The sequence below is a fragment of the Anoplopoma fimbria genome, chromosome 8 (assembly GCF_027596085.1).
Source record: "Anoplopoma fimbria isolate UVic2021 breed Golden Eagle Sablefish chromosome 8, Afim_UVic_2022, whole genome shotgun sequence".
NCBI lineage: Eukaryota > Metazoa > Chordata > Actinopteri > Perciformes > Anoplopomatidae > Anoplopoma > Anoplopoma fimbria.
The window spans coordinates 11,990,399-12,003,716 of record NC_072456.1 but is presented as its reverse complement, the minus strand read 5'-3'; the positions used below and the strand labels follow the sequence as shown (position 1 = coordinate 12,003,716).

The window sequence follows — 13,318 nt, the reverse complement described above, 5'->3', positions numbered from 1 at the left end:
TAGTTTCCTCAGTAGATACCTTATACTTTCTGGTTTAAAATGTTGTATTGCATCTTTACTACAATGACCTCTGTGCTTATCACTGAGTGGTGTTCAATTCTAGCATCCTTTAAGTTAAATAGTAACCTTGAATAAAAATATAGATACAATTTTTTTGAACCCGAAAAAAGCATTAAGATATTTACTTTTTTCAGCACTGTGAGAAGTGTCTGCAGGTAATTAATTTGAGGCTGCAAATAACCCAAACAACATTACCAGTGAGGTATAGGGCTGCCTTTATGTAGCTTGAGAGGAGGTTCAAGGTTGTCTGTGTGTTCTGAGTTTCATCTAACTGCAAGACAAGTTTCTCCTACGGAACAATAAAGTTCAAATCTAAAGGTGGCTGACAATAATACAGAATAATCACCTCCCCTAGCTAAATGGAAATTGAGTTGAATAAAGCTAAGACACAAAGTAATACTTTTGACTGTTACACTACGTCACGTCTGGTTTGTCCATTATGAGCTACTGTAGAAAAATGGCAAGAGACACTGCACACTGGTCCTTTAAGTCGAGGCTCTGCTTCTGCACTGCTGCTGTGCCCAGCTGTGGAAGATCTGATACATAGTGTTGGTGGTGTGTTTAAGGAGTCCACTACAGGAATGAAGATATTACATAACATGACAATGATTTGAAACCCACAGAAGAGTAATTCAGTATTTTGCCCTGTCTAAGCTTACGAAGATAGGTCACTCTGACAGCTAAGTGCCATACAAAGTTACATCCCTTCGGAACAGTAGACTCCTGGTTTGACCCATGAACGTCCTCCCACACTCCTCTTCCTCTTTGGACTCCTTTAGTTAATTATAGTAATGAGGCTGGCTGGGTCAGGGTAGTCTTTGCTTATTGTTCCTACTTAACATCTTTGCTTTTAACAACCATGACCAAGTTGGCAGAAAGCACTTCAGCATATGAGCTTTATGCAACAGCATAACCTGATATTTGGTGTGTACTGTTATTTGACGACACTTCTGAACACTTCTCTCTTTTGTTTGTGTGTTTGCAGACATGGTGATGACCTGATTGTAACGCCTTTTGCTCAGGTAACCCAAATGAGCCTGGTATCAGCACTAGTTCTCATTAAGCATTGGGGGCTGTTAAAGCACAGTTACTCACGCAGATTAGGAATATGTTATAATATGAGTGTCAACAGTTCAAATGACCATGTAATGTATCATGTTATAATGATTAGCTTTACATATTACAGATTTATCGCAGCAAGCAGACACAAAACTAAAAATGTAAACGCACTGTTAATAAAAAAATATATATATATATATTAAATGTACTGTCTGCGTTATAAAGGATTAAAATAATAAGCTCTTCCTCTGCTTTTCTAGGTTCTGGCAAGCCTTCGTAGTGTGAGGAATAACTTCACTGTACTGACCAATGTCCAGTGTGCCTCCAGCAAGTAAGTGCTAATGATTTGAGATCAACATTCAAACATTTTTACATGTTCTTTTTTTCTAAAATGCCTACTTCAGTGACCTGCTTTGATTTCGACAACCTTAGGAAAAATTCCTCTGGCAGACTATACAATTCAGAGCAGCCACTAGAGAATAAAACATTAGCTTTTTTATGTTATTATGTTTTGGGGGCCTCTTAAAATGTTTTAAATAAAGTTGGATAAATATCTTGGATTCCCTTGTGGCAGAGTGCAGAAAGATTCTTAAAACATATAAACCTGTATAAGTGGAAAAGGAAAAATACATCAAATTTAGCCTCAGTGCAGCTTGTAAAATCTCCCAAAAAGTCCTGGGCTGATCACTCATTTAGACGGCATGTGCAGACTGCAGTTCCACTATGTCACCACAAGAGAGAGGTATTGAGCTTTAAACAGACTGATGTATGACTTCTGACCCCACAGTTGTTCCCAAGGCAGTCTAGAAAACAAACACAGTACATGCCTTTTACACACACACACACACACACACACACACACACACACACACACACACACACACACACACACACACACACACACACACACACACACACACAGATTTCCATCAGTGGGATTTTAAACATTTATAGAGTGGGGATTTGATAAAAAACTATTACATGAATGCAAAAATAAAGTGTGATTGTTATTTAAGATGCATCATTCCTTTTAAACCCAATAAATGAGTTTAAATGAATGCATTAGTGTCTTTGCTGTGGTGCAGCAGAAAATACAACTACTCACACAGATTGAATGCCCCATTGTACATTTAAATTATTTGTTGTTTGCACTGCATTTATTCTGCACTGCATCATATGTGTGTGTCCCATGTACGCCTGATACAGATATGTTGCACAGAAAACCTAATACTAGAACAGGTACATGGTTTGCTCTTCTAAACTTCTGGGTTTATATAAATTTGTCATAATGTGAGTTTAGAAGAATTAGTATTCAACTACTGATGATTGTTATCAATGTGTCTGCTGATTATTTTCCTTATTAATCTATTGATTGTTTGGTCAATAAAAAGTCACAAATAATGAAAAATGTCCATTACATTTGCCTTAAGCCCAAAATGTCTTGTTTTGTGGTTTGGATATTTAAAACCCAAATATATTCAGTTTACATTGATAAAAAATTGAGAAAAGTATTCAATCCATCACCTCCCAATGAAGGTGAGGCTGCAGATGCACTGGAAGAGTGTATGTAGGGCACCTTTCCCTTTAATCTTCAGGCTTATTTGTGTGTGTGTCATAGTGTGTGTGTGTGTGTGTGTGTGTGTGTGTGTGTGTGTGTGTGTGTGTGTGTGTGTGTGTGTGTGTGTGTGTGTGTGTGTGTGTGTTCCTAAAATGCTAAAGATCCTCTTTCACAGGATTTATAGACACTCAGATTGCAGTATTCCAGTCTGACCTACATTTGGCTCTGCCACCCACACATAGACAAGAGCGGAGACTAAAACATGCACACAGGTATACAGGCAGCAGCATCATGTTAATGCACAAATAAATAGAACTGATTTCCTACAGAAGATCAGGCAGATGATCAATGAGTCCCTGCTGAAAGGAAATGTATCAATAGTGGCCTGCTTTCTAATTGTCAGTCTGCAGACTTGCACAGACACAGAACACAGTTAAAGGAATAGTAGACATTTTGGGAAATATGCTTATTCACTTTTTTGCCTGGAGTTAGATGAGGAGATGTCTCATGTCTGCTCGTTAAAGCATTCTTTATAATTGCCAGCAGAGGGCGACTCCATACAATTAGTTGTATAGAAGTCTGTGAGAAAATAACCCTGCTTTTCACACAATTTATTACCTCAGTAAAGTCCTTGAATCACTTTGAATATGTATATCCTTATACTGTCAAAATGTTGCATCTAATTACCTCAAACCACCTCTCTGGATTTCCTCCCATCAGCAAAGTGATGTTTATGTTATTCAAAGATTACAAAGGCCAGCACCTTCAATGAAAAGAACTGAAATGAAGAAGAATGGAAGTAAAGGGGCTGACATAAAAGTGATATTGATTGTCTCATCTAACTCTTTGCAAGAAGTGAATGACTGTTTTACCAAAATTTTGAATAAGTCCTTCAACCCAAATGTCTGACCTTTTAAGCTTTTACCTCACTGTTAGAAAATGTTGTTAATTATTTGGATGAACCATTTAAAGAGGAATAAGTGTGTTTTTTTAATTATTATTTTGTAACATCTTGCTAACATCTTTCTTTCCTTTTGTCTCCCCCCCTCCTTATTCTTTCAGGAGGTCTCCTGCAGCAACCACTCAGCCTCCAATCACCAGAGTTTGTCTCCCAGGTAAGACGCTCAGTAATATCTTGCTACGTGTCTAACTTCTGTACAGCTGCGTGAAGAATGTTTTTATCTGGTTTATATCTGGCTTGAACATTCTTCTGCCACCACCTTTCCTCGTTCTCATTATTCTCTCCTCCTCCTCCCTCCCTGCCTTTCTCCTCCGTCTCGTTCTTTGCTCTTGAACTCGCGTACGTGACGACTTTCACTTTTTTTAGCCATCTGTCATCAGCTCTAACATTGTAGTCCAGACTATTTTGTCATCAAGTTCATTAACCATGTTGAAACACAATTGAACTGGTACTTCCGACAAACACACACACACACACACACACATTCACACACACACACACACACACACACACACACACACACACACATGCACACACATGCACACACCAAACACATAGACAGACACATATAATAAATGTGTTTTTTCACAAACATTTTTGTATGCATTCGATTTAAACCTGTTTCCAAATGTTATTTACATTTTTTGCGTTGTGAAACCTTGGCGTGCGTATGAGGTCTTGTATTGCTATCTTTGTGAGGATCAATTTCAGTTTGAACTATAGTAGTCAGGACATTTTTGCATTTTGAGGGACCAAATCAGTTTGCCTCAGAATTGGCCTTCCCTGAATCTGCAGCTGCACTGGACTGAAGATGAAAACTAAAATGGACATGTCTTTGACATCCAGACAGTTTTTGTGCATTTGATTAAAAATTATAGTACACCCATAATCTGTTCTTTGTAGTACACTGCAGGACAACAATTGTGTTTTGAATAAGAAATAAAATTAAACAAAAACAAAACTTTACGTGTCCCTAAAAAAGCTAAAGTTAACATTGACTTTAAGGCAGTTGATGATTATTTATGTTGTTCCATTTCTTTTGTTATACTACGTTGTCGCAGTATTATTTTAACAAAAAACATGATCTGTTTTCTAAACCAAGTAGTTTTGTTGCCTAAACCTAACCAATCATTACACAACATTTACCACATGTTTTGTGCGTTTCGGCAAGCACAGGACGAGGCTGATAAGAATCATATTCATGAAACATATTTTTTGTCGAGAAAGGTCGACATTCAAAGTATTCCGTGGTTTGCAGAGGCATACAAGCCAACATTTTTTGACTGGGCTGGAGATTCAGAGAGGCATTGATGAAAAATATAGTTGCTTCATTTGATAAAAAAATGAAGTATCTGACCTTAAAACTCATATATGAAGGTAGATGTTCCCACACTCTAGGCAGAACATTGAAAACAGGGACATGTGGTGCTGTGTAAAAAGTGACTGAGTTGAGCAACAATGAAACTGAGAACTGTGAGCGTAGTTAACCATCAAATAACCAACTTGTTTTATATGAAACAACTTGGGTCATATGTGACTTAAAAGAAGTACTAGTCAAAATGATGCCTCGGTTAGTGATAAGAATGTCTTCATAAAAGGCAAAAACAGGTGTCCTTAGCTGAATTTATCAAAGAATCATGCCTACACATACTTTACTGACCAAATTCTTGTTTGCTTGTTGGTGTAATGGCTGAGATGTAGTTCATATTGTTGAAAAGGAAGCAACAAGTTACTTGGTAGTCTATGTTTATACTCCGTGTGTGTGTGTGTGTGTGTGTGTGTGTGTGTGTGTGTGTGTGTGTGTGTGTGTGTGTGTGTGTGTGTGTGTGTGTGTGTGTGTGTGTGTGTCTGTAGTGAGTATAAGCATCATTTAAAACATTGATATGAGTAAGTATTTCAGTGTGTAATGGTATTTTTACTTTGCTTTGTGCCATTTTGCAATTTGGGTTGGTAGATGTATGATGTTTATCGTGTGTGTGTGTGTGTGTGTGTGTGTGTGTGTGTGTGTGTGTGTAAGAGTGTGTGTAAGAGTGTGTGTGAGTGTGTGGTGTGGGGAGGTGTTCCTGTGGCTCTGATTGACGTCAGCATGCCTGTATGTGGCTTCTGTTGACTTCCTGTCAAAGCAGATGGACTGAGTTTTCGCTTCCTTCTTCAGAACCGCAGCTCATCAGGTGCTCTCGGTTTATATGTGTGTGTGTGTTAGAGAGTTTGGGAAAGTGTGTGTGTGTCTGTGTATGTACCTGATAAACCAGCTTCATAACGTGCTTATGACCTTTCTGGGGCAAACAAGGTCTTCACCAAAATGTCATGTCTTACAATGAAATTTATTTTCTTTTAAACCGTCAATAAGTTTACTTGAGTGCACTCTGCAAGTTAGCAATCCACTCCACATCTACGACCATTGCTTTTTTTTTTATCTCCAAGTGCAAAGTCTGGCTGACATGAAGTTTGACATGATAATAATGTTTTTCATTATTATCAACAAATCCGATGAAAAGACCAAAATGAGAAATGTATCATATTAGTTGTGTGTCTGATATTTCTTATTACTCACTCTGGATTACTTCACTTTTAAAACACATTACAAAGCCATACTGTTGAAAGCCTGTCATGGAAATTTATTTTGTTGGGCAATATATTTTATGCAACCGATATAATGATAATATTATAGCCTAATACTGAAAATACATCCTTTCATATAGTAAAGAACGTGTAATTCTTAAGAATATTCTGACATCAGAATTGGAATGTGAAGCAATATTATAATGTTCTCAATAAATACAACACAAAACAAATTATACCACACAACTAAAACAATAAGTCAAATAGACTCTCAGACTCTCTTGACAAAAATGTCTTATAGTGGGAGGGAAGCCCAGCTGTTTATTCTGGTATCATGTTGGCAAAATTGTTTGGGACATTCTTATGTAAATTAATATGGATGTAAACATATATAAAAACATATGTAAAAATATATTGTACATAAACTCGTTAGCGTATTTATCGAGACAGGCCTATACTGTTGCACATGGATTATATGTTCATTCATTACAATAAATGCCACAAGAGTAGTTGTGATTTTCTCAGCTAATTAAAAAACCTTAAAACTTAAAAAACAATGTAACCATTTGCCCAAAACTTGTTTTAGAAACACTCCAATATTGTTTTAAATAGTTTAGCATTTTTCTACAGCTTTTAATTAAAATTGCAGAGCCTATTTTCTGACATTTGATAGATTAAACCAATGATTCATCAAGAAAATAATCAGTAGATTAATCTCTATAAAGTAATGTTAGCTGTTTCCACAATTTTTTTTAATGTATGAATAGTAAGTACAGCATAGGTTAATGAATGATATTTTGACATGGCAGACTTTGTGAAGAGAATGCACTCCCTATGTAGATATTAAGGGCTCATTCTAAGCTAAACGAAAAAAACACAATTCTAAACAGGTGATTAAACACATTAAAACATCCCCCTTAAAGCTCCACACTGGACCTTTAATTTTCTTCATATACGTCTCTACAGGGGATTTGTTGATAATAAAGAAAAGATAAAGTAACACCATTTGAGTTTGTATCTTTTCTTTTCATTCATCTGTTTGTCTCCTTCTTTTTCTCTTTATCGTCACTGGAGGAGGAGCGGGTGGGGGAGGGCAGGAAGTGTGAGGCAGGAAGAGAAGATCACATTGTTCCTGTTTTGCTGTCTCTAAACTGTTGTAACTTGACGGAAGCCAGGAGCAACTGTGTGTATGAGTCTCTGTGTCAGCCCACAGGAGAAAAATAGGATGCAGTGAGACAAAGGCCTATTGTCTGTGCCCACACACTGCAAAACATGCACATGCTGATACAATGATATAATACGTAAATACCTGCTACAGTGCTGCACAATCACAATGTAATGAGCACTCAATTAAGTATTAAAATTCTCTATACAGACCGATAAATATTGCAAAGCCAAAACTGCGTATCTTGCATGTTTTGAATGAAAAGGATGAAACATAGGACAGGTGCACAGTATATAATTACTGTTTGACAGCATCTTAGTGCTTAGGTATTACAGTAGTTATCAAGGGAAGATCACACAGAATAGCCTAAAAAAAGATACAAAGTTCAGAGATACTTTAGCTTTGTGGACTTTCTCGTTTTCTTCACTTTCCCAGACTCAGAAACTAATAAACCATATATATGTATTTGTTGTAATCGGAAGTTAGGCCAACCGGCTAGAAATTAAACTTTCTCATTATACAGATGAACAGAAAACATTTGAGGTGAGAAATAGGCAATACAGTCACATCATTTTTATTCATATTTGATCAACACTTGTTTGACAGTTTGGTCAGCATTCACAAGCAGTGATTGACTCATTAGAGACTCCACCGTCCTAGTTGGTTGTGTACCTTCGGGCCAGTGAGATCTTGTTAATGCCATATGAAGCACTGTCGGATGTGCTGTACTGTCAGGTTATAGTGTAAGCTTGAGCAAATATGATAAAAAGTTTTATTTTTCATTTAAGTTACCAAGTGCAGCTTTAAGAGTTAGTAACATGATTAAGTTGTGCCTTTCACACCACGCAGTACTCTAAAGCGTACTGGTTAGGAAATATACTGTGTAATACTTTTTTTCTCACAGGATAAACTGGAGATGACACATATAATCTAGATCAGATGTTTATTGTTATTACAGAGCCATTATCACATCACAATCACAAACAGGTTGGTGAAGTCTGCTTGCACATGTGTCTTAAAACACTTCCAACTAATAGGGAGCCGATGACCAAAAGCAGCTGTTATGTGTCATGGTGTCATAACAGAGCCAGGAAATATTCTGTCCCATTTCTACGACATTTAGCTGTGAGAACCACACAAAGGTATGACCTGACTTCCTGGTCAAGTCGACCTCTGTGATGAAATGCTGTCATACAGGATATATGTGAGGCAAAGGGCTTTTGAACTCTCCAGACCTTATTCACATATGCACCGTGTGTGTGTGTGTGTGTGTGTGTGTGTGTGTGTGTGTGTGTGTGTGTGTGTGTGTGTGTGTGTGTGTGTGTGTGTGTGTGTGTGTGTGTGTGTGTGCGGTTGGCTGCTCTGTAGTGTGGAAAGGTGTCAACAAGTTGACTTTTTAATTCCCATTGTGCCTTTCCATTGTGTTGGTGTTTTCATATGAGGCTAGCAGCCCCCCATGACATTTTCCCAAAAAGAAGTCTGGCATGTTATTTCAAAGTTAGGAGCTGGTGTTTGGTCAACACTAAACAATAAGTCTGGGTTAACTGTATAGGTGAAAGGTATTTGGACAATGAGGTACTTTTATGCAATAGGGTAAAAAAACAATGCACATACTTGTGCTGTACATGGTATGGTACACACATAGGCTTGAAGGATGGACATTTTGGTCTCATGAACAACTCTCTCTTTGTCTTAGTCTGACCAGGAAATTCTTACTGAAATAGCTGGGTCTTAGGTAAAAGCTTGTTATAAAAAGAGTGGCTATAAATACTGCTCTTGCTAAATTTTGTTCTTCAAATTTGGAAGTTCTTTGTTTGCACAAGAGGACTATCAGATTTAGAAAAAGATTGTATTTATCCTCTGAGTTATATATTTGTGGTTCTCAGATGATGAATCCTGATGTCTTTGTTGAGCCACTGACTTTTCCTACTGCATCACCACAAGGTTTATATGTATAGTTTTTAGGGAGGATGGATTGCCATTAAATTTGGTTCACGTATTTATGTTCTCCAGGCTGAATTTCAAACACAAGCATTCCTTTCATTTTCATCTAGTACCATCATCAGTTCAAATTTTTAATTTATGCAATACTTTGGTTTATGACCAAATACCTGTAAAATTAAATACATTCCCACCAGTGATGGTGCTGATTATCAGACGGTAGCATGCAGACCCACTAAGGGTGAGCTCTGGTTTTAGTGACCAGTAAAGAACCAGATCGGGAAAAAAAACATAAACGGCCAATTTTTTCATGAGCTGCAAAACCCATCCTAACTTAGATGTTACCCTCAACTTTGAAGGAATAAGAATGTGTTATCCTCCACCGCCCATTCTTAGTTGCATAACATTGACTAAACCATCCAAAAATGTTGCTTGTTGTTCTGCGCTCACAGTTAAGAACAAGAAAAATCATCTTTCTTATTAGTTTCATCAAGTCACAGAAACAGATATAAGATTTGTCTCATCTGTGCCAGAGAGAAAAGCAAAGGGAAATGAATGAAAAGTACCTCATCAATCTCATTATGAATGTTATTCAATACAAGTCTTATACAACCCTGCACTCCTTGCACCAAACAGAGGCACAGTGCGTGCAGGAATGCACTGAAGAGGTCACAGCAAGGAGGACAAGAGAGAGAGAACAGGAGGAGGGATGAAAGGAGGGGATGAGGAGTGATGAGGTGGAGGGCAGGAGAGATAAGGTCAGTATTGAGAAGGGAGGAAGACTTAGCCAGGAGTTGCCTGAGAAGATATGATGAGGGGAAAACAGGAAAGAGGGCTGGAGATGAGGAGCTGGAGGATCGAAAGCAAAAAAACCCAGAGAAACAAAACATATTTTCTGTGACTTCTTTGCATACCCAGTACACCTGTTATTACTGTTTACAGTGTCAGTTTATTAAAGTTTAATTTTGCTGACATTCATATTAATACCCAGCTAACAAGGATAATATAAACAGGGCTGCAACACTTTCTAGTGTTGTAACCACTTGGCTTCCAAGGTACTCAATTTTGGAAGAATTTTGAAAATGAATTTGGTCCAGTGGCTTTTGAAATATAATGAAAATGGTTCTGAGATGATCTGTATGCTCTGTTTTAGGAAAACAATATTGATATGTGTAGGTTAATTAGCCGTGGATATATTATTATTTGGTTATTGTAAATTACATTCTGGGCTAAAAAAGGGTAGCTCAGGTCATCAACAGTTGACCATGGCAAATATAGGAGTTTTACAGAATGCAAATACATTGACTAGCTTCTTTTACAAAATGTACAAATTACTCAAATACAATTTTTTGTTACAGAATACAAAATAAAAACTTAAACTCCATAAGAGATATGCAGTAAGGATAGTGGTCAATGTATGTCTGACATGATAACAGTTGTGTTTGGTATGCTGTTTGTTTCTTGAAAGCACAGAAATGTGCAATTTGCACTAAAGCCTCTAGTGCTGGAGACATTCATTTTATCAATGGTCGATTGTCGTACAAAGAGTCTTAGGTTTGTTTTAAAACCACTACATTCTGCAGAGTTACTTGAGGGACTACGTGCTGTCAGCCAGAGTATTTAGTTATTGGTAAAAACATGCATGACTCCACATGTGCATTGCCTCAGAGACTTCATTATATAAGAATATGCTTCCCTAAGTTCTTTTACACCACATGCTAAACACAAACACAGAGGCTATCTCCGTGCAGGCATTTATTCAGCAGGATCTCATAGTAGGTTGTCATGTGACACACCCAGCTAAAGCCAGAGGCTCCAGTGGCAATAAATCCTCCACAGCGGTGCACCTGCTTCTCACTGACGCAGTCCGCCTACTCCAAATAGAGATGAATATCTGCTAGGGTGACCAGTGTATTCATCTCACTAACACACATGTTTATGCATGCACATTTTCAAGAGTAATGCATGTTAAAAACTGATCTTGGGTCAACACTACCACTGTGTATAATCAGCATCTGTCTTGAGTCTTTGAACGTCATATATATGCTCTAACCTACTACTCCCTTATTATTCATTTCCAAGAGAAATAGTCTGACATTGGGTGTGTTGTTTATTTGTCCAATATTGCACATACATGAGCTGTTATTCCGATTTTTTTGGAGCATTTAAATCACAATAAATTACATTGCATTGCTGTAATGTGGTTGTATCACATCAGCAGTCAAAAGTACAGAGACAGGAAAAGTTGCTTTGGAATGCGGTGAAATTTTGGAGACCATGGAGCTTCCATCTGGAAGTTGTTTACCAAATGAATCTTCTAGGATTTGACTGATACAACTTTACTAATGCTATCGTCTAAACTCTGGAATCACATGTCAGAAACAACAACATCAACATTCCTTTAGGGGCAACAAACCATCCTCGGTTAGTGAGGTAATGCTGGACCACTTCCAGCCTTGTGCTTTTGATATGGCATCTGTTCAATCAGAGACATTATGGCAGGGCTACTGTGTCTAAATGTCACAGATACAGTATCTGCCAACCTATCACTCTGTCTCTCGCCTTACTCTCTGCTGTGCACGTCCACCAAATGCCAGCATGAGCAGTTGCCATGACAGCAACTCCCTCCTTTTCCTCCAACCCTGACTCTATTGTGGTCAAAGCAATGCTCTACCTCCATAACCTTCTCTCTTTCCCGCTCTCTCCTTAACCTTCCAGGTGTCCAAGTATCGAGAAACACATCCTTGGTCCTGTTTCTCTCTATGTTGGTAGCTAATAAGTCTCAGTATTTATTTTTGGGCGTCTTGTGTTACCTGCCCTCTTAACCACTTCCCGCTCCTGGCTACTTAAATGGCCTCAGGGGGGCTCCCAGAGTAGTCGGGCTACCGTGCAAACCCCAAAAATATTACGCAGCACTGCAAGAGGTTTTTAATATTTGCGAAACTCCACTCAAATTGCCAGGCATAGTGACCAGTCACTGGGCAGGATAAGGAGGTGAAACCTTAGAAAAATAACTTTAGTGATGGTGGGAAGGTTTGAGTTTCTCTGACGGGAACTGTTTACAGTAGACAGCTGACAGGAAAGGTGTGATATCTTTGGAATAATTTTCCCCACTGATTTACTGCAACTGCTTTTAAAGGTAAACAAGCAGAGAGTAGACGTGTGTCCAGGCAGTGTGTTTTGTTTATCCATGCCTGAGTGACCATGCGAAAGGTCCTCATGGTGCAAAGCCTTATGGAAGCAGCATATGTATGTATTGATTCTGTTGTTGTCTGAGAGAGAAAGATAGAAGTTGTTCTGTTTTTCTTACGTGGCATCTCAGTGGTGTTTGTTGCACTTCCTGATCGAGAAATATGGGTCAAAATGGCTCTTATCATTACGTGGCATCAGCATTAGTGTGCGTAGGATTACACAACCTGCAGGCCTTTGACAAGATCTTTTGAGCTGTACTATACCAGTAACGGGTACATTTGTTTATTGGAAACTGAGATGACTGGATATTGAAACTTTTTATACATGTTCCTGGCAGTAGTGGCACGCCTCTGAAAAAAGGATTTCAACAGTCTATGAAATTAAGTCTGGCTTTTGTTAAATGGGTCATTTTCAGTTTACAGCTGCTGCTATTCATTCACTAATGATAGAGCATCCTTTTCTAATTATTTCACACCGGGTTTGGAATCAAATTATTTTGGGCATGCTCTGTTTACTACTTTGGCTGACCAAATTCAATCTGGATTTTTTGTTTTACAATTTAAGGGACTGTTCAAAAAATACTTCGGTGGGGACAGGGGCTAGATCATATATTGGACTTTATAAAAAAGCAAAGCCCTCCTTAGTGTTATTACTATTTTCTTTGAACCCTACCCTTGAATTATTAGGTACTACTTTCTAATACCAATGCAGTCTTCTACAGTAGTCCTTCAATAATACCACCTTCATGAAAGTTATAATGTTCCATTACTGGGAAATAGTTTGAAATGTGTTATTTCAACTTCATGAACACTTGGGAGGC

At 38.0% G+C, this 13,318-nt stretch overlaps 1 protein-coding gene across 1 annotated transcript in view; it reads left to right on the top strand.

Moving 5' to 3' along the window:
* The window catches only part of pde4ba (phosphodiesterase 4B, cAMP-specific a), a 110,653-nt gene that overhangs the window by 58,923 nt on the left and 38,412 nt on the right, over window positions 1-13,318 (top strand). Inside the window, 3 exon segments of the mRNA XM_054602092.1 lie at window positions 1,046-1,082; window positions 1,380-1,450; window positions 3,740-3,792. Coding sequence (XP_054458067.1) covers window positions 1,046-1,082; window positions 1,380-1,450; window positions 3,740-3,792 — 161 coding nt within the window.